General features: G+C 41.7%; 1 protein-coding gene across 2 annotated transcripts in view; it reads right to left on the minus strand.

The window, feature by feature from the left end:
* Positions 1-20,877, minus strand: part of UNC5C (unc-5 netrin receptor C) — a 424,416-nt gene that overhangs the window by 117,598 nt on the left and 285,941 nt on the right. For both annotated transcript variants that reach the window (XM_006111944.4, XM_006111943.4), the window contains exon 4: positions 3,546-3,649. In XM_006111944.4, coding sequence (XP_006112006.1) covers positions 3,546-3,649 — 104 coding nt within the window. The remainder of the gene's footprint in view (positions 1-3,545; positions 3,650-20,877) is intronic.

The following is a 20,877-nucleotide window of genomic DNA, read 5'->3' on the forward strand; positions in this document are numbered from 1 at the left end:
ACTTCACTTACACCCACACTGCAATCGCATTCTTTTGACAAAAAATCGAAAGAACAGAGGGTTTTTTCTGACATTGGTAAACCTCTTTCTACGAGGAAAAAGCCTTTTTCTGAAAAAGCTCTTTCAGAAAAAGGTGTGTGTGGATGGGGAAGAGAGAGTTCTTTTGAAAGAAGAGGAAAGAAGAAAAAGCACAGGTGCCCTGGTCACCACTCCGTCCATAGTAATCACAGCTTAAATGTGAAAGTGTCCATTCAGTGTGGACACTATCTTTTGAAAAAGCAGATCACTTTTTCAATGTGCTTTTGCAGTGTGGATGGCTCTCTTTTGGAAGAAGTTTTTTTCAGACGATCTCTTCTGGAAAAGCGTCTTCCAAAAGAAGTCTGGTGTGCGTATGTGTGTGTGTGTGGGGGGGGGGTGTCTCTCTGAGAGAGACAAAGAGATTTTTGCCATTTCACTGCTCATTTTCCCTACTGTATCAGTTCTCCTGCAACCTGCCAGAGTGCAGCTGGCATTACTACTGTTCTTGGATGGTGGCCAGGGTATACAGCCAGAGAGAAGTTGATTTGATTTCCATAGTGACTGAACAAATCATTTGTTGCCTTTCCTGGTCCCCAGTGAGCAAGCAGGATGACTTCTGGTTTGACCTCAGACCTTCTGAGTATTGTGTTGTAACACAACCGTTGTATTTGGATCTTGCGCTTTTTAGGGGACTATAGTGTCAATCCACTCTAATGTGCATGATGCCTTAGTGGAGCTGAATAACTGTTAAGTGCTGCTTTAAAAGCTTTGCTCCCCCACCTCTGTCTTAGTCTTTCTTTCTCTCTGAGGGTTGGGTTGGAACGAGGGTTAAAACTGTGACATGGCTCAACCTACTAAAAATAAAAGGATCTGTCCTGCCATTGATCCATGGGGGCTTGATGTGGTTAACTGTCATTAACCATGCTAGCATTTATAGGTCTAAATCCCCTTTGCATTGACAGGGACCATTTTGCTATCCTCCTAAGGGTGGATTGTTTCCAGCACATCATAATACAGGTTAAAACAAAGGAAAAAAGCAAAACAAAGCTGAAAAAAAATCAATGAAAGGGTTATATAGTAATTTCAATGTGAATTACATTTTCTACAGCATACGTTTTTTTAAACTATTAATCATTTAAAAAGATGGAAAATGTGGGACATCAATTGGCTTGTATGGGACAGCATGGTAATCTGTCTCTAGGGCACAGAAGCAGTCTGTAATGAGGCATAATTTGAGGTACTCTTGTCTGCTTCACTGGAATCTGGAAACACTGCTAATAGCTGTTGCGTTTACATTATCCAGCCAGATTTGGGATGTCAGAATCAAAACATTCATTCTGTAATGTGAGAAAGTCTAACAGTTGATTGCCTGCCTTCCTGGAGTCCCTTCTTACTCACTCAATTAACTACATCATCATATCAGAAAGTTTTCAGAACAAATAAATGAAGTCTTAAACAAAGAACACATTCATCTTGAAATTAATATAATCATGTAATCTTTCAGCCCCACCAAGTTATCTTTCATCTTTCCATTTTTTAAAATGATCATTCCTGCTTCAGCAAGTGACAGTAATAAAGTGTCACATTAAGGTATTCCCATTCATTAATGTTCAGGTCTTTGTTCTTTTAATAGTCTTGGAAGGAGTCTACAAAGAAGCTGCATTAGGCGTCTCTCCAATCTGGGTGTTTGATCTCCCTCTTGACTTCAAAAGTGACAAGAGGGGGCGGAAGAAACATTAAGAATATTTTTTTTGAACATAGGACTCCTAAGCCTGCCAAGTGTTAATTGGTGTCTGCCCCGACCAAAGTACAAATAAGATTCACAGCCAATTAGCTTGTAGCCATGAATTTTTACTACTTCATGCTAGAGTGTGAAAAAGAGCAATTATCATATGGTCAGTTTAAGCAGAATCTTTTCACAGATCAGTTTCTTGGGATATGTTACACTATGAAGCATGCATGGAAACCTGGGCATATTAGCCTTTAAAGCAATTCAGTGGAAGAAGGATTTAATCAGATTTAAGAAAAAGAACAATTAAAGAGGCTAATAACAGAGAGGAGCTCATCCTTTCTGATTACCAGGCTAAATCATGCTGTTTGTTCTCTGCCACATGATCAGGTTTTCTGTTTTTTGACAGCTGTTAAGTTGCTTAGAGATGCAGAGCTGTGTGTAAATCTGCACTTACTAACTGGTGCTCATGAGCAAGCTCAGCTCCCAGTGAAGGTTATGAAGTCCCTCAGTACCCAAGAGCATTTACAATATGATGTGCCCTGTTATAAATACGCTTGTCAAGACACAACACAATAGGAATAACAAAAGTTGATAAGTTCTTGAAGAAAGTCAACTGATTAATATCATGGGTGTCATAGAGCTGGCTCACCAGACTCAACTGCTTCTTTGAGATTTTGGAGATCTTAGAGAGGAAAGAAAACAGCCTGAGAGACAGAGAGAGAGAGAGAGAGTAATCTAATATGTTAATCATTCCTTCTGTTGTTTGTAGACACTTTTTTGCAATTCTGATTAGATCCAAGCTCTAGTTTGATAGGGATGTAACACATTAAGCCTGATCTCCTGAGAAATCAGCCATCAACAGTGAGTGACAACCACTTTGATACTTAACCATGACAGACTAACTTATCCTAATGCAAATTGGCATCAGTTTCTTCTGAGCATAGTAGAAAAAAATGAGACTTCTGATGAGAGAATTACCATCATTAACAATATTTTTTTCTACTCATCAGCAGAGCTGAATTTAGAATTTCAGAGGTCCCCTGCTGATTCTGTGACCCCTCTCATGCCAGGAATAAGTTCAAAGTCCTGTTCCACAAGCATCACCACCATTTTGAGGTGTGCTTCTTTTCAAGGAGGAGTCCATCACTGCCTACAGACACAGCTTTTATTAAATGGCAGTTACTCCTGCCAGTAAGAAAACAAGAGTACCCTTTCCTGTGTTTTAACTGCTATTAGATAAAACTGATAAGCCATATTAGAAGATGGATTATCTCCCCTCACACCACCCTGCTTCAGCTTGCCAACTCCCTTATCAGATCTTGGCATGGGCCCGTCTACTGCACTATGCAATCTGTGTGCACAAACGTGTGAGGAAAATTAAATACTAAAAATTAAAAATAAATGTTTTAGTAAGACATGAAAGCCAGTTGCTTCAAGGATAGCAATTGCTTCATTTAAAGAAGAGAACAAAAAATAACAGGATTGCATTCATAAATTCCACCAGATATTTGTCCTGCTGATGCCAGATATAATACTGCTGTGTTCTGATTTCATGAAAGAGAACAAAAAACTTAAACTGAACTGCCTGTGGCTCTGCCCAGTGGGGCATTTAATTGACTCAAAAGTCATTAATCAGTTCCCAATCAATCTATTCTACCAGCAGCAGGCAGTTAGGTCTCCATTAGCATCCATTCATCATGCCATACCCTAATTCACTGCACCATTAGCCACATATTAGGCCTCAGTTAGGACAACTAACTGGTACTTGCTAGTGCAGGGAACTGTTGTCATTTACCTCAGCTACTGGTATGCCTTCAGGTGGACGGCACTGGAGCAGGACTTCCTGTTCCAGAGACACTTCTTTCCCAAGGGGCTCCTGTTCAAATGTCTTCCGGAGATCTAGTAAAAACCAAAAGCAGGTTGTGAGATCATTAATAATTCCTGAAATAACTTACAAATGATTGTAGTAGCATAGAATGTGTAATAGGGTCTCCCCGAGCAGACAGGAAGACACCATCACAGGCCTGAAGAGAACCTAGAGTCAATGGACTGGAACATATGTTTCACTTCATTTCATCATGGTGGAGAACTTCTGTCAGAAAAGATTTATAAGAAATTTTATTATGCTGTATTGTATTGCTGTGTACCTAAGAGCCCCATTCACAGACTACAACCCTGCAGTGCTAGGTGCTGTGCAAACAGAACAGAAAGATGGTCCCTGGTTCAAGAAGGTTATAATTCAAGTAGATTCTAACAACCCTCATTTGGAGCTGGATTGGTTTTGTGCATCTTCCTATAGAAAGCAAGAGACAAAACAAAAAGGAATTTCCACCCACCTACCAAACCACATCAATCACAACGGGAATCCCTGCACTCTCGGAGTACCAGGACTCTGTCTGGACAAAGGCCTTATCTAAATTCAGGGCTGGTATACAGTAAAACTTTAGGTTAACATAGTTATGGAGCTGAGGGGTGTGAAAAATCGACACCCCGTAGTGCTGTAATTATGCCAACTTAGTACAGACATGGCCCAAGAACGTGTGCTTGTTTGATAAACTGAATTTAAACTTCAATCTGGGTAAATCAGGGCAAAGCTGTGATGCAGGTGTACTTAAACCGTTTTAGCCCTTGATTATATTGACTTTGCTTACGTTGGTAACTTACTTGGTCACATTTTAAACTCATTTAGTTAAACTGACACATTTTCCCATTATGAGCAAAGCCTAACATTGCTGTCCTGGATGGGAAGCTGAGAGGAAAGAAAACTGAGCTATGGCTCTGCTCCCTCTCTGTCCAATGCAGAGGGGGATGGATAATGAATCCCTTTGATAAGCAGGGTGGTAAGCACCAGAAGCATTGTACTCCCTGAGACACAATGTGCTCAGAGCTCCCTGTGGCATATTCTGGCCAGAGCTCCTGCTGACTTGGTCCATGCAAAACCCAGTGCTTTTTTAAAACCAGAAAGAAAACTGACAATGGTGCACACTACAAACCATTGCTCAGGAAAATTAGGAAAGACATTGTGGAGCACTACTGTAGTGTGCACCATTGTCAGTTTTCTTTCTGGTTTTAAAAAAGCACAAATTAAGAACTGCATTTAGCTGAGTAAAATACAGAAAGAGAGTTTAATGTTTAGTGCACCTATAAGACACTCCCAAAGGAGATTTATTACCTCCAAACAGCAACATATATTTAATATATTCTATTCAATGTCTTCATAAATGATTTGGATAATGGCATAGAGAGCTCACTTATAAAGTTTGCTGATGATACCAAACTGGGAGTGACTGCAAGAACTTAGGAGAGAGGATTAGAATTCAAATTGATCTTGATAAACTGGAGACGTGGCCTGAAATAGATTGGATGAAGTTCAGTAAAGACACATGCACAATACTGCACTCAGGAGGAATAATTATATGCACATGTATAAAATGAGAAATTACTGCCTAGGAAAGAGTACTGCAGAAAAGGATCTGGGAGCTACCATAGATCACAGACTAAATATCAGTCAACAATGCAGGGCCATTCCTTTTCAGGCACAGGGCCTGGGGCCATTCCTCCCTCAATTTCAGGCTACACATCCAACCCCGGCTCTTCCCACTGCATCTCTGTCCCCATCTCACTTCCACTCCACCCCCAAAGTCCCACCCCTGCTCTGCCCCTCCCCACCTATTCCTGCCATAGCATCACCCCAATTGCATCCCTTCACTCAAGTCCCCTTCCCTAAGCAATGCAGTGTGAGAAGATTAGCAGCAAGGCCTAGTGTGGGCAGCAGGGGTCTCCACTGCACTCACCACGGTGGCAGGAAGTGAAGCGACACAGGTCCATTTTTCTAGGCTCTCCTGAGTCTGGCTCTCAGCTACATTGCTTGGGGAAGCCAAACAGAGTGGCTGGGATCGGGCACTCCGCTTCCTGCTGTTGCAGTAAAACAGAGCTGAGCAGGCTTCCATGGCTACTGGTAAGCGTGGGGGCACTCCTGACCCTTGCTGCTGGTGCCAGGCCTCCTGGTAGTGTCCCAGGCCACTCTGGGTCCCTTGAATCCTCCAAAGTGCAGGACACAGAGCTGTTATCTCAAACCATCCTATGGGCAACGTAATACTGTGTCAAAGGAAGCAAATATCATTCTGAGATGTATTAGCAGGAGTGCTGTAAGCAAGACAGAAGAAATAATTCCTCTGCCTTGCTCAACACTGATAAGGCCACAGCTTGAGTACTGTGTGTTGTATAAGGACACATATCTTGGGAAGCTCTAGAAAACATGACCCACAAAGAAAGATTGAGGATTTGTTTAGTCTGGACTCTGGAGAATAGAAGACTGAGGTGGGACATGAATGTAAAAGGTTGTTGTAAAGAAGAGTGTGATAAATTTCCGTTCCTATAGTTTCAACCCATTGCTACTTCTTCTGTACTCAGTGGATAAGGAGAAAAAAATAAGTTACATATTAAGAAAAACTTCCTAACTGCAAGGATAGTTAAGCACTTGAACTAATTATCTAGGGAGTTTATGGAATTTCTATCATTGGAGGTTATTAGGAATAGGTTAGACAAACATTTCTCAAGGATGATCAAGATAATACTTAGTCTTGCCTCAGTGCATGGAACTGGAATCAGTGTTTCTCAACCAGTGGTACGAATATTCTTTGTGGTACTCGAGAGAAGTCTGGGGAGTATGTCAACACAACTGAAATTTAGAGAAAATTGAATTTTTGTTTTAAGTTTTCCAGCGCTTTATTATTTTTGTCCTTTTTACATCCAAACATTTCATCGCCTGCCCAGCTACAATTAAGTTGTTTAAACAAATGTGTTGCAATGGTAGAAAAAAATGTTGCATGTCTGAAAACTGTAGGTACTGGTAGTAATTAAAATTTTTTTAAAGGGGTACTTTATAAATAAAGGTTGAGAAACACTGGACTAGATGATCTTTCAAGGTCCATGATTCTATATCCAGCATTTGTATATAAACATATTTTAGAAACGATTGCAACAGGTTTTATTTTCCCTAATATTAAAACTAGGGGATAATGGGAGAACGCAGTGTTAATAATAGTTGCATACAGTCACATCAAATAGTAAAGTAGTAATAAATCTCAGCTTATCAGATACTACAATGAATCGGCCTAAAGCCGGCCCTGGTGAGGGTGTCAGTACACAGCACAAGGGGGCTGAGTTCCAGGGCAAGTGTGTATGTGGGTAGGGTTCAGGGCCCCGAGAGTGGGGGAAGGGAGGATTGTTTAGAGAGCCAGACAGGATATGGGAATCCAGGTGGGCAGCAGGGAGGTGGCGGGAGGGAGAAGAGGAGACGGGGTCCCAGCAGGGTTGCAGTGGCCCAGGAGGTGGGGTGCAGTGTTGCTGGGCAGAGGCCGAGCCAGGGGAGGAGAAGAGAGGGAGAAGGTAGCAAGGGGGGGGGGGGGGTTGTGGGACAGTGGGCAGTGTCACACAGGCAGCAGGGGCCGCTGGACAAGAAGGGGTTCACAGGCAGGGGAGTTGCGTGGGAGAGAACTCAGACAGTGGGGTGGCCGGACCGGGGGGGGGGGGGGGAGTTGCGGGGGGGTGCACAGGGAGGGTGGCCGGCCGGAGGAGGCACATGGACGGGGGAGGGGGAGAGGGTGTGGCTGCACTCAGCTGAAGAAGAGGCCGCCTAGTACAGGTGCACTGTCCTGCAGCTGGTCGGGTGCTCCCCTTCCCCTGGACTGTGCCTCTGGACCTCCCGGTTGCACTCCGCCAGGACTGCTATGGTTACACCCAGACCTCCGGCTCCCTACCCGGGGTGCTGCTCCTTTGGGCTCTTGGGCAGCCCCCCTCACTGGTCCGTCCGCTGTGGGGTGCTTCTCATCCCCGTTCGTCTGGGTCCCTGGCTCCTTCCGGCCTCCCACGTCCTCCACCAGCCTCAGGGTGATGTGCTCCGCCCCCTTTTTCAGCTGCGCGGCCTCGGCTGAAGTGCCTTCGGGGGCCACCAGAGCATGCGCAGCAGCACTGAGGTGTGCCAGGGGTGCAGTTTCTGACGATACGGTCGCTGGCGTCTTCTTGGGGGTGCGGGAGACGGGCTTGCCCAGTCACACCCTTCCTCCGCCGGCAGCCTCCAGCCGGCCTGTCTGACGATGGCCCACTGGGAAATTCCCAGTGTTCCACTGGGCCAGTCCGCCCCTGGCCGGGGCCCACTCCAGGCAGGGCCAGGGGAGAGACCCAGCTCCAAATATGGGTGGAGCAGGGCCCCCGGCTCTGAATATTCCTGGAGCATGGGCACCACAAGCCCATATAACTCGCCGCCTATGGGCATGTAGCAAACTTTACTTTCCCCACACTCCCTGATGAAGGGGAAACAGCCAGCAATGTTCCTGTATGAATTGGAGCAGGGGCATTAGCCCCACTCACCCTTTCTAAAGGGTGGTGAGAGGTTTGGAATGGGGCAGTCCCAGACAGGGAGGGGTGTGCCACCCGCTAACCCCTTTTACCTCCCTGGTGATCAGGAGCGGCCTGTGGCTATAGGCGGACGAGGCCGCCGCCTAGGGCGCTGCCACCCGGAGCGCCCAATGATGATGTCACGGGGGCACCCGGGGCCCTGCCGATGATGTCAGTCCTTTGACGGCCCTGCAGGCGGGGGCGCCGACCGTGCACTCTGCCTGGGGCACCAGCTGCCGCAGCTGGCCTCTGGCTGCTCCTGCTGGTGATTCTATCTCTTTTCTGTATGGTTTTATGAGAAGCAATCCCATTCCAGGCACAACCAAACCTTTACCTTGCTTTCAGTTATGATAAGAAACAGCAGCATAGGAATTTGATGGTCCACTTACCTTTTTTTAAAACAAAGCTTTAATACTTGTACATTAAAATACATTACCCATGCTGTGGAATTATCACATTTAGTATAGAAACAAGCTTTCTTCTGATTATAATAAGCAGGTGTCAGAGAGGAGTGTGAGCAGTAAGTTTTCTCTATCAAAAGTTCCAGTAGAGTTTTTATTGGGTGGGATTAATGCACATAAAGTTCCCCATCACTGAGTGAGCTGATACACTGTAATAGTTTGGAAGCACTAGTACATTCCAGTGGGTCAGTGATCTGCAAACTGAAAAAATACTTTAAATAAGAGAGGTAACATGCTAACGTCCTTAAAGGAGCCATTAGATACTATCAAGGAAGTTCCCTTTACCAGCCAGGTGTGAGAGGAAAGAATGGAATGAAAGCACTTTCTCCTCACTCCCTTAGGCTGTGTCAAAGGATGTATCTAGACAACACGGTTTTTTCAAAAAAAGTGGCCTTTTTTCAAAAAATCTTCCCGTGTCTACACTGCTGTTGCATTCTTTTGAAAGTAAATCGAAAGAAAGCAACAGTTTTTTCGACCGCGGAAAACCTCATTTTATGAGGAAAAATGCCTTTTTTCGAAAGTGCTTTTTGGAAAAAAAAGCGCTATGTAATGCAAAGTGTGCTTTTTTGAAAGTGAGCATCCAGACTGCCTGGGTGCTCTCTTTCGAAAAAACAGCTTGCTTTTTCAAAAGTACTGGTTGTAGTCTAGATGCTCTTTTTTGAAAAAGGCTTTTTTGAAAGTATCTTGCAGTCTAAACGTAGCCCAAACTACGTCCCTTTTTCGATAAAGGGATATAGTTTGGACATGTTGATATTGCAAATGAAGCCAGGATTTAAATATCCCGGGCTTCATTTGCATAATGGCAGCTGCCGCTTTTTTTCAAAACGGGGCTTTTTCGAAACCCCCTCCTGGCAGTTTAGATGTGGCATTTTCAACAGAAATGCCCCATTTTGAAAGTTCCTGTACTCCTCAAAAAATGATGCCTGGGGAATGGGATGAAAAGCAAGCTGTGTCCTAGAGCGCACAGCTGCTGCCCCTCTTACACACTCGAAATGGCACCCTTGCTTCCAAGGCTGATAAGTTGGACGTTGAAGAATCCACATCTTATGCTAGGGAATAAGCATACCTCTTATGTGTCATTTCTAAGAACTTTGACTGTTGCATAAGCAGCCATAACAGGGTTGGGAGAATCAAAAAAGTAATGGCTCATACAGCTGCATAATTTAAGCACTACATAACTGCTTTGAAAGGTGCAGCCTTCATAGGGAGTCACTTTGGAACTTCTGTTGAAGTGGGTTTGGTTTGGCTAGAACTCTCAGGCTGCAAAACAGATATTTTTCTTATTCTCAGAGTGCGATGTAATTGAAAGAAATTCAGGTTTAAGGATTAAAGTTCTGGGATGCAACTGTGTGCCAAACCCTACTTTCCTAAGTAACGTGCAGTCCCAGAGAAACCAATGACTGCTTTTGTGCCATGTATTACAGGCATAGCTCAAGATACACAGACACAGAGTATACTGGGGTGAGACGACATTCTGAAACTCGTGAAATACCCAGGGATAAACTGCTGCAATCAGGACAGCTGGTTTCATTTGCAGCTGTGTGGGAAATAATGGTTTTCCACCGGTGTAAAACTGGACTAATAGAATGGAAGAATTAATCTCTCTGTGTAAACACACATCTGAATGTCTTTGCTTTTCTGGCAGGGAAAAATAGACCCTTATTGTGAAATATTTTAAGTGGCTCAATTTTAAATTCCAAATGTAATTCATCCTTAGTCTAAAAAAAACCTCAGACATTATATTTTTAATCTCCCAAAGGTAACAGTTTATGTGTACAAGTAATTTTAACTCCTGGCATTACTCTGTTTCCATTTTTTTAGCTTTCTTCTTTGCAGTCAGCAAAGAATGACCTTTCTTTTCTTTACACTTTTTTTTTTTCTACAAACTGTATTTTATTCTTTCATTGTAGCTCTGGGTTTTACTGTGATGCGTGGGTGGGTAAAACTTTAAGGATATCCTTTATCATTTCTGAGAAAGGCGATAAGAGGCAGGGCAGATGCCTTCAAGGCAGTGTTAATGCTAGGGTGACTGATGAATAAGCATGAAAAACGGACACTTGTCAGGCAGGAATTAGATGTAAACCAGAAATGTACAGAACAATGCAGCATTAATGTCAGAAAAAGATGGATTTTTGCCCTTGATAGACCTTAAAGACTCCTCACTTCTGTTTTGAGCACTTTCCAGTAACGCTAACTAGGATTTTCCCCTCTAAAACAAACAAACAAATGTCTTCAGAAAATGAGCTGGGCTTTTAAAAACATTCTTTTTCACCCAATTTTGATTTAGTATGAGCTGATGTTAATAGTAGAAGATGCAGCTTTTTGCAAAGATGCTTTAAGGCAGATAAATTTTTAAGAGCATGAAAATTCTTTACTGCAAGAGATAGTGTATGTGTTGTGTATATATGCATATCTCCCCCTCCTCTCACATTCCAGATTTTTATACACGAGAAGCAATAGCCATAACATGGGGAAACAAGTAATATGGTTTTGGTGAGGATTTTTTTAAAAAACCTGTTTTAATGGAGAGATAAGGTAAGCAACATTTTCACATAAAGTTTGTATCGTGTTGGAGACAAATGTTCTTAAGAATTAAACGACCAATGTTGTTTTAGTTTCTCTCAGCCTCACAAAAGCTCATCAAATTACTATAAATGACATACTATATTTACAATTTCAACTATGTACAAGTGATACCAAGTTAGGTGGACAGGAGTGAAGTCTTTTTATAGTTTGGCAAAATTCTGAATTCAGCTGTTCTGTCTTCGAAGATTTTGTTTCTATTATTTTCCACAACTTGTGATGCCCTCTTTTGCAAACACACACTAGAGAGGTGAAATCTGGATTTTCAATTTCAAGCGCTAGAGGAAAAAAAGGGAACTCCACATTATGTTTCATCACCACATCTCAGTTACTTCTTCCTCTTGTTCGGGGCTGAGTATTTGATCTTTGTATTTGATCAGTCACACTTGTGGCTAGAGTAACTTGAAGGTTCCATAGCTTCTATATATTAGTTTTTTATTTTGTCTGTATGTAGTTCTAGTTCTTTGTTGTTACTTAGATTAAGCCAAATTTCCAGTGAGACTGTGATAATTCTGTCCTCAGTGGCACATCCCACTGAAACCTCTATCAATTGCTTTTATAAATTTCATGCCTTGATCTGGAGAGCCCCTTGTGTAAAATGCATACTGTGTTTTGATCAAGGTCCTCCTCACACTTGGTGCAAATTTCAGCACACCTCTTCTAGTTAAATGTAAATGTAGAGACATAGAACCAAGGTCTCAGCTGAGCCCAGAGAAGAATGGGACAGCTGAGGATGGGGTGGCAGGGGAGAAATAAAAGAGCTGTTTGTGCTTCCAAATCAATATTGAAGCCAGTTCTGCACCATCCTAGTCTTCTGCATAAAGACTGCTTTAAATAGCACCAACTGAAACCCAAGTTCTGCTGCAGTGTATGGATACCACAGAAACATACTCTTTGCTCAGCCATGCACCCAACACTTACAGCCTGTAGAAGAGTGGCAAAGAAGCCAAACGATTCCTCTTTTCAGGGGGGAATCTTCCATTGACTAGACCATCTGGCCTTGGAAAGTTTTGTGCAAACAAGTGCACAATTGCTGTAATGGAGTTCAAAATCCTGCCTGTGATTATCCTGAGAGTTCTACTGAATAACATTGGGAAGCCAGAACCTCAGTCCCTCTTTTCAACCAGCCAGATTGATGGCAGTGGCAAAATAATTATTGACTATACTCTGTGCTAGGTACTCCTTTCTCATTGAGGTTTAAATTGTATGCAGAATACTTAGAGGTAAGAAAATTAAGATGGACTTATGAGCTTCTTTCCTCTTTCATTCATTTTATTTTTGTTGTTTGTGAAAATGACATTTGCATTCTTCGATGGCATCTTCAACAACTTGGCCACTATTTGAGCTAGAAGAATCTGAAGAGTCTGATTGTCTGCCCTTTCTCAGATTGCTTGTTTTGCATGAATTCCTTCCACTTTAGGCATGCTGAGTCAGATAAATTCTTATACAACAATTATCCATTTGTATAACTGATCAACAATTTTCACATTTAAATCGCTTAGAATGAGAAAAAAAATACCTAGTGAATACAGCACTGCAAAGACTGCACTACTAATATTTCTAGTATTTGTAATTATGTTATAGCAATTTAAATGTGAAAGTGAAATTAAAAGCATTTAAAAATCCATAAATTCAGTTTTATCTTGGAAAAAAACATAAAACAAAAATGAGTTTTTTACAATGTTTGCAGGTCTTTTTTTAAGCTTGTGAAGCTAAAGTTATACCATATAGGAACTGGAAGACATTTCTGTAAGCAAAATACCTAAATTCAGAATAAACACTTTTTTTTCTGATTCATTAATCTGTCTCTAGCAGTGAACTAACATATATGTAGAAATACATGCACAAAGCTTTTGTTAACTACTTGATTACTATATTTCCACCTCCTTCAGGGTCCAAGCTGGCTTTGTTGCAAGACATTTATTTGTATGAGATATGACAATATATGCAGGATATACCCTAGGCGCCCACTGACGCTAATAAGACACACAAATTAAGAGATTTGTTAAATGAAAGTAACACTAACAATGACATTAATGTCCATTTTAATTCAATGTGTTTTAACTCAATACTGTGAAACCCCAAAGCTTGAATTTATTATAAAATCTAATCATAACCTTCTTCTTACTGGATGTGGAGCATGCCAAATCAATTTGTGGCAGCCTTTTGAGTCTTCAAACCAACATCAGACAGAAGCCAAATATTGTGTAATATTTTTATCTGTCTTTGGCCAACACTGCATGTAGAATACTCATATTCCCAGAGGTGAAGGCTGTCTGTATGTTGACCTTGGCCTGTTTGAAATTTGTTCAGAAGGTCCCATGACTGGCATGGCAAATCAAACCCAGACACATGTGCGGTTATGTCAGAATAGCTGAAATCTCCACAGGGCAAATGGGCCTGCAACATACTCTTGGGTGGTCGAAGAGGTCTGTGTAAAGTGTTAGGTTCAAGATTGCCCTGATATTCTCAACCAATCTGGCTGTAACATCCTTGTGAGGGATGTGTGGAGCAGTGATGTTATTCATCATAGAAAGCCATGGTCCAGTGTGGTATGACATGCATAGTTGAGTGCAGATATGTGCCAATCAACTTGAATGAGATAAATGAAGCCCAACAGAGCACGTTTTTTAGTTGTAGACTAACAGAAGGCTAAAATAGATGATCACAAAGTTTCGATGCTGGCTCCTTATGAAGATTGCTTAGAAGGTTGTTATATAACCTTACTTTAGCTACAGTTCTCCTCACATGGTTAAGATACACGAGAGATAAATCTAAGTTACTCCCTATGCAACATGAATCCCACCCAGTCTACCTTGATGTCCATTGAGAAAGGTAGTCGGTTCTTGGTCTCTTTTCAAGATGGAATATACTTAAAACTGTCTTGATCACACTTGATTATAAATGCGCTAATTTACCATCAACTGCAGAATCAAAGTCACATGTATCAAAAAGACCTACTAGAAAACATTGCTTGACAGGAATGATTCTATGTAGTGAAACTGTGAAATGAGCTAATGCATACTATGAGTACTAAAATGCCTTCTCTCTATGACTTGTGATGGAAGAGGTCTATCTTTCTCTCAAGAAAAAACAACAAATGGTCTGGTAGCACTTTATAGACTAACAAAACATGTAGATGGTACAGACTAACGTGGCTACCCCCTTTCTTTCAAGAGTAATTCCAACTAAAAACCACGTGGCCCAGTTTTCTCCACACAGGATACACGTAACACTCATTGACTGGGAATTACTCAATCTGAAAAGAAGGAGGAATCAAGCCCCCCTCTTTAGTACTGCCCAATCTACACATACAGGCTACGTCTAGACTGGCCACAAATTCCGAAAAAGGGATGCAAATCAGGTAAGTCAGCATAGGGAAATCCGCGGGGGATTTAAATATCCCCCACGGATTTAAATAAACATGTCCGCCGCTTTTTTTCCGGCTTGGGGAAAGCCGGAAAAAAAGCGTCTAGACTGGCGCGATCCTCCAGAATAAAGCCCTTTTCCGGAGGATCTCTTATTCCGGAGGATCGCGCCAGTCTAGATGCTTTTTTTCCAGCTTTTCCCCAAGCCGGAAAAAAAGCGGCGGACATGTTTATTTAAATCCGCGGGGGATATTTAAATCCCCCACGGATTTCCCTATGCTGACTTACCTGATTTGCATCCCTTTTCCGGAATTTGTGGCCAGTCTAGATGTAGCCACAATGAATAACCTATTCCCTTTATTCTTCATATTTCATGTTCCTAAGTGTTCTTGACTCTCCTTTTACTGTCCCAGGATAGCTGTCCCCTTTCTCCTAAATCTTATAATTGTCTAATATTATTATAATTATTCTCTAATATTTTGGTGGCAATGGACCTTCACAATATCATCTGGGGTGCTAGAGCACTGGGATGTGAAAATAAAGGAAAAATAAGTAATTCAGCAACATAATGTATGAGCACAGAACCCCAGAATTAAAAGGTTAACTACCTAAGTGCAAGTAATGAATGTATGATTATTTTCACATCTGTCTTTCTGTCCAACATAAGTGGAGATAATCCATCAGGTAAACTAACCCACTTTCCTGTACCACATTAATCTTATCTGTATATAGTATGAGACTTGTATATAAACTATTATTTAAACTCCCTTCTTTTAAAGAAAACAGTTCTGGAAAAAAAAGGCATTTAGTTACGTCTATAGAAAATTAATATAAAAGTAAATGCTAGTTTAATAAGCACAATTCCTTATTAAATAGTGATTTCTTAGAGGAAAGTGCAATTATTTTTTTCAAGCTTCCATTCCAAGATACTGGAAAGGATCCAAAACCAAGAAGGCATCTCGATTCATTACGCAAAAAGCTTACTCCAATGAAATTAGGAAGAAAGCTATTTATTTCTTGCAGCAGTTTTTAGCAACTTTGAAGTTGGATGTACATATACCGGCCCTGAGTCTGACTGTACTTTTTCAGGAGCAAATCAATGAATCTAGTGAAATCACACCAATGTAAAAGTGGAACAAATGAGAAGAAAATCAGGCCAATTTCATATTTATTCAGTTGTGCTGTAAATGGATAAGACATAATCCTCAGTTACGGGAAATTGTCATGGCACTTCTAAAGTCAATGACACCGGTTAAGGAACTGGCCCATAATTTAGGTCAAATCCTACAGTACTTAATTACTCTTTATCAAGTAAAACCCTCACAGGGTTTAATTCTATTCTTGGTTACACAGGCACAGCTTGCATTGATTTTTCAATGAGAATTTTGCTCAAGCTGAGAATATAGGATTTTATCCACATAATCAGATCAGCATTCTTCAAATATTAGTTTTAAAATGCTGCAGTGGTTTTGGATACTTTTAACAAAGGGGGGAAAAAAACTATCCTAACTCCTTTGTCTTCTCTCCATAAAGATGCAGTCTCTTAATTCAATAAGAAAAGTATAATTAACCCCAGTGTACGTTAACATTTCAAAGCATCTGAGCACCTCATAGAGTTAGTATCGCTAGGGCCTGCCTGGAATGATGAGAAAAAATGTATTTGCACCATCTAATATGATGAATCCCAGAAAATGAATTGCATTCCATCAGCTCCAACATTATTTATTCTGTTTCCATTTGTTAATTTATTAAAATACCTAGGATTTTCAAGCCTAAACGGATCCTAGGAAATCTGGCAGTTTACAAAGGTGAACCACCTCCAGCATTTTTATTTTGAGGAGATCAAACACTCCAGTGGAAGGATTCCAGGGAAAATCATGGAGTTTCCATTCTGCTATTCAGGAATAACCTTCATTGAAAAGAACGATCCAAACTTTAATTACAAATGGCCCAAAGCTGCAGGCATCACACCACCCAGTTCTTCACTATAGCCAGGTCTATACTAGGGGACAAAGTTGAACTAAGTCAATGAACCATAGATCGAGTTAGTGCGGTGTCTCCACTGTGTGTGGAGGGGTGTCAATAGGAGACAGGACTCACAGGCAGGGGCAGATGACAGTTTTGCGGGGGCTCGGGCAGCATAATTCCGTGGGGCTCCCCCTTTGCCACGGCGCATGCGCAGCGGCGCTATGGCGCATGTGCGGGGCTTTCTGAAGCGCAGGGCCCGGGGTGGCTGCCCCGTTTGCCCTGCTCTATATCCGCCCCTGCTCACAGGATTATTTGAGGGGCCTAGTTTGAATGAGGCACTGTGGCTTGGGCTGCCACTGGCTGCCCACCAGGCCCAGGGCTCCCGCTCTGCCTGTGTAGGGCTGCAGTAGCTGCTCCCCCAAAGAGCTCCTGAGCCAGCAGTGCAGAGGGCTGGGCAAGCCAGGGGCACCCTCACCACTGGCACCTATAGCACCTTACTCTTCTCTTGTGGGCTGGGGGCCCCCAGGTAGGGAGGGAATTGCTGCCGCCATGTGCAGGCAAGAGCTTCAGAACAGGATGTGCCTAGTAAGCAGAAAGAGCCAATAAAAAAAGCGCAGGGCCAGCTGTGAGGGAACCGACTGCACATGTCTCACACTGGCCCTGACAGGAGAAACTCTCCTGTCAACTCTCCTTCTGCTTCCTGGTCTGGTGGAGTACCAGAGCTGGTGAGAATGTGATCAGAGGTCCATTTGATGGGTCTTTAATAGACCTGCTAAAGCAACCCCCAGGGGATAATTCCCTGCAGTGCTGATCTCCCAGTAAGTGTAGACAAGGCCTATCAATGTTGACGGAAGTCACAATCTTGAGTTCTGATTCAGTTTCACTTCCAATTTAAAATTTCCAGCATGTGTATCACTCGGAAAAACACCACTCTTCACTCCAAATTTAAAGATGCCTTCTCTTTTGAACAACTGAAGTTCTCTGCTTAGCTGACATGATTTTTCTATTGACTTTTCGCAGAGAACTCCCATTGACCAGGTTGTTATGTTCTTTCTGACACATGCCTGACCTTGCATTAAATAAATACAAGCTGCTTTTCCAGGATCCACATTCTTCACACTTCCAAATTACTTTTCAGTTAATTCTATTACACGGTCAATGAACAGAGTTGTTGAATGCAATTTTTTTTGTTGTTTTAATGGACTTCAGAACTGGTCCTCCAGAGAATACAATAATTCTGCAATGTAGCAGCAATAACACTCGTGGCCAGAATGGGGGAAAATGAAATTTTCTTCTGAACATGCTAGAAAGGGCTAATTATGTCATCATGGTATGGCACAACTTGTGCTAAAATCACCAGCTATGGCAATTAAGGAGAAGTAACTGCTGCACACAGAGCACTTTGGGGTTTGCCTTCCCCAAATATATTAGCCTTCACTTTTTTTGTACTTATTAAAAATGAAAATGTCCAACTTGATGCCATAATATTAAGACAGTTGAGCTGCGTTTTGTTTAATTCAAAATGCAGCATTGCGTGTCTACTGCAGGCAAAGTTAAGGGACAGACAGGTGCATCATATGAGGGAGCCCATTCTTTGTCTCTCTTAGCTCAGTGGTGCTCTGGGCCAGGGCTCTCCAACATGCACCAGACAGTGAAATTCAGCAGTATCAATAAATCATTCCTGAGCAACATAAGTTACACTTATAAAAGTACCAGTGTGAACAGCTCGATGTCAGCAGGAGGCTGGAGGGGGCTGGAGTAGTTAAGGTGGTGGAAGTGGTCTCTCCCATTGGCATAGAGCACTTCATTAGAGATTTTACAGCAGTGATGCAGTTACACCACTCTAAACTGAGTATAACTGTTTCCTCATGCAGCAATGCTGGACCCTCCTACTGCCTTCTGCCCGTCTTAAATTTTGTCACACTTGGTCTTTCTGATCTCATCACACAAAGCCTACCTTGGCACACCCAGAAGATATAGGATTTGAGATGTCACAGTTAAGTGGGTATGTCTACAGCTGAATTTTTAGTTATGTTTCAAATCTAGTTTATAGAAGTGTGATGGGGTGTTTACCGCACACTATCCTAGAAAGGCTTATTGTGGTCCAAGGTGGGTAAAGTAACCCGAAAGGCCACCCCAAGGGGGAGATAGCCTTGATAATCAAGCATGAAGTGGGGATGAAGCCCAGCCAGGCAGGGGCAGGCAAGCTGGTACAACATCAGGAAGAGGGGGCAGGAGACAGCAGTCACTATCTGGGCTTACAGAGGAAAAAGGATAGACTCAGAGGACAGTTGAAGCCTGGGATCCTGAAGAAAGGACCTGAAGAAAGTGTGATAGAGCAGAAGCCTGATAGGGCTAAAATAGGAAAAGTTTTTGGGAAACGGCACCAAGGTTTGGGACAATGCAAACTTTGGCCACTGATCCCTGAGCTGGAAATTTAAGCAGTGAAATAGTTGAGTGGAATGTACCTAAAGTTAGGCATGTGCTTAAATATCTTGGTGAAATAGGGCTTCAGTCATGTTGGTACAATTCAGAGTCAACCAACACATTAACTGAGAAACTCTGGATTAACATTAGTGAGCACAGAATTTAGCTAATTTTTATTACCTTGTAGACAATAATATCTTCATTCACTGATGTACATGCTGTAGGTGTTTAGAGTTTATATAAATATTTATTATTTAGCTATGAGATCAACTGAAAAAATTGCAGTGTATGGTTTTTCTGTGTCTGTGCTTCTGTTGCCCCAAATCAAGGAAAAGTATGCAAAAAAATATCAAAAAGCGACACCGAAAGTTCATAGGGCTTGGTTCCTCCATTTTAAAAAATACGTGTAAGCATTAGCAAATTAATCAAATGACTTTCTCTCCCTCTCTTTCTTAAATGTGATCAAAAATATCACTCACAAGCAATGATATTTGTCCTGAATTATTTTTTTCTATCAAGCCACTGAAAATAAAAAAAATGTATGTTGAAAACATTGACAGACTCTTGGCAGTGCTTGTTTATATCTTCATCTACGTAAGAACATAAGAATGGCCATATTGTGTCAGACCACAGGTCCATCTAGCCCAGTATCCTGTCTTCTGACAGCAGCCAATGCCAGATGCCGCAGAGGGAGTAAACAGAACAGGAAATCTTCAAGCAATTCCTCACCCATTTCCAGCCTCTGACAGAGTCTAGGGACACCATTCCTACCCATCCTGGCTAATAGCCATTGATGGCCCTAACCTCCATGAATTTATCTTGTTATTTTTTGAACCCTGTTAAAGTCCTGGTCTTCTGGCAAGGAGTTCCATAGGTTGACTGTGTGCTGTGTCAAGAAAAAACTTCCTTTTGTTTGTTTTAAACCTGCTACCTATTAATTTCATTTGGTGACCTCTAGTTCTTATGTTACGGGAACAAGTAAATAACTTTTCCTTATTCGCTTTTTCCACTTCTATGATTTTATAAACCTCTATCATATCCCCCCTAAGTCTCCTCTTTTCTAAGATGAAGAGTCCCAATCTCTGTAATCTCTCTTCATCTGGGACCCATTCCAAACCCTTAATCATTTTTGTTGCCCTTTTCTGAACCTTTTCCAATGTTAATATACCTTTTTTGAGATGAGACGACCACATCTGTATGTAGTATTCAAGATGTTTGCTTTTTTTTGACTGCCGCTGCACATTGAATGGATGTTTTCAGAGAACTATCCACAACGACTCTAAGATCTCTCTCTTGAGTAGTTATAGATAAATCCGTCTCCATCATATTGTATGTATAGTTGAGATTATTTTTTTCAGTGTGCATTATTTTACATTTATCGACATTAAATTTCATTTGCCATTTTGTTGCCCACTTAGTTTTGTGAGATTTTTTTTAAGCCCTTCACAGTCTGCTTTGGTCTTAACTATCTTGAGTAGTTTAGTATCATTTGCAAATTTTGCCACTTCATTGTTTAGCCCTTTTCCCAATTACACAATTGTACATCTATAATTTTAACATTGCCCTGTTATCTTCATCCGATACACACTGAAGTATATATGAAGGACATCTGTCAAGTGCCAACTGGCAGGGCACCAAAATTTAAAAGGTGATTTAATGCGAGTTTTGTAATCTGAAAAAGCTGTTGAAACATTGCTTTGAAGCACAGAGCTAACATTTGGAATGGGCAGTTAAAGTTCACTGCTTTCCTGACAGATAGACCCAAGAGAACCACAGAAATATTTGTTTGCCACTACAAAGGTGTCAATATGCCGTATTTGAAACATTCAAAAATTAGTGGAAACTGGCATTCAACACCAATTTTGTATACATATACATTTATAGTACAGGCAGTCCCCGAGTTACGCGGATCCGACTTATG

The sequence above is a fragment of the Pelodiscus sinensis genome, chromosome 5 (genome assembly GCF_049634645.1).
Source record: "Pelodiscus sinensis isolate JC-2024 chromosome 5, ASM4963464v1, whole genome shotgun sequence".
In the NCBI taxonomy this organism is placed as follows: domain Eukaryota; kingdom Metazoa; phylum Chordata; order Testudines; family Trionychidae; genus Pelodiscus; species Pelodiscus sinensis.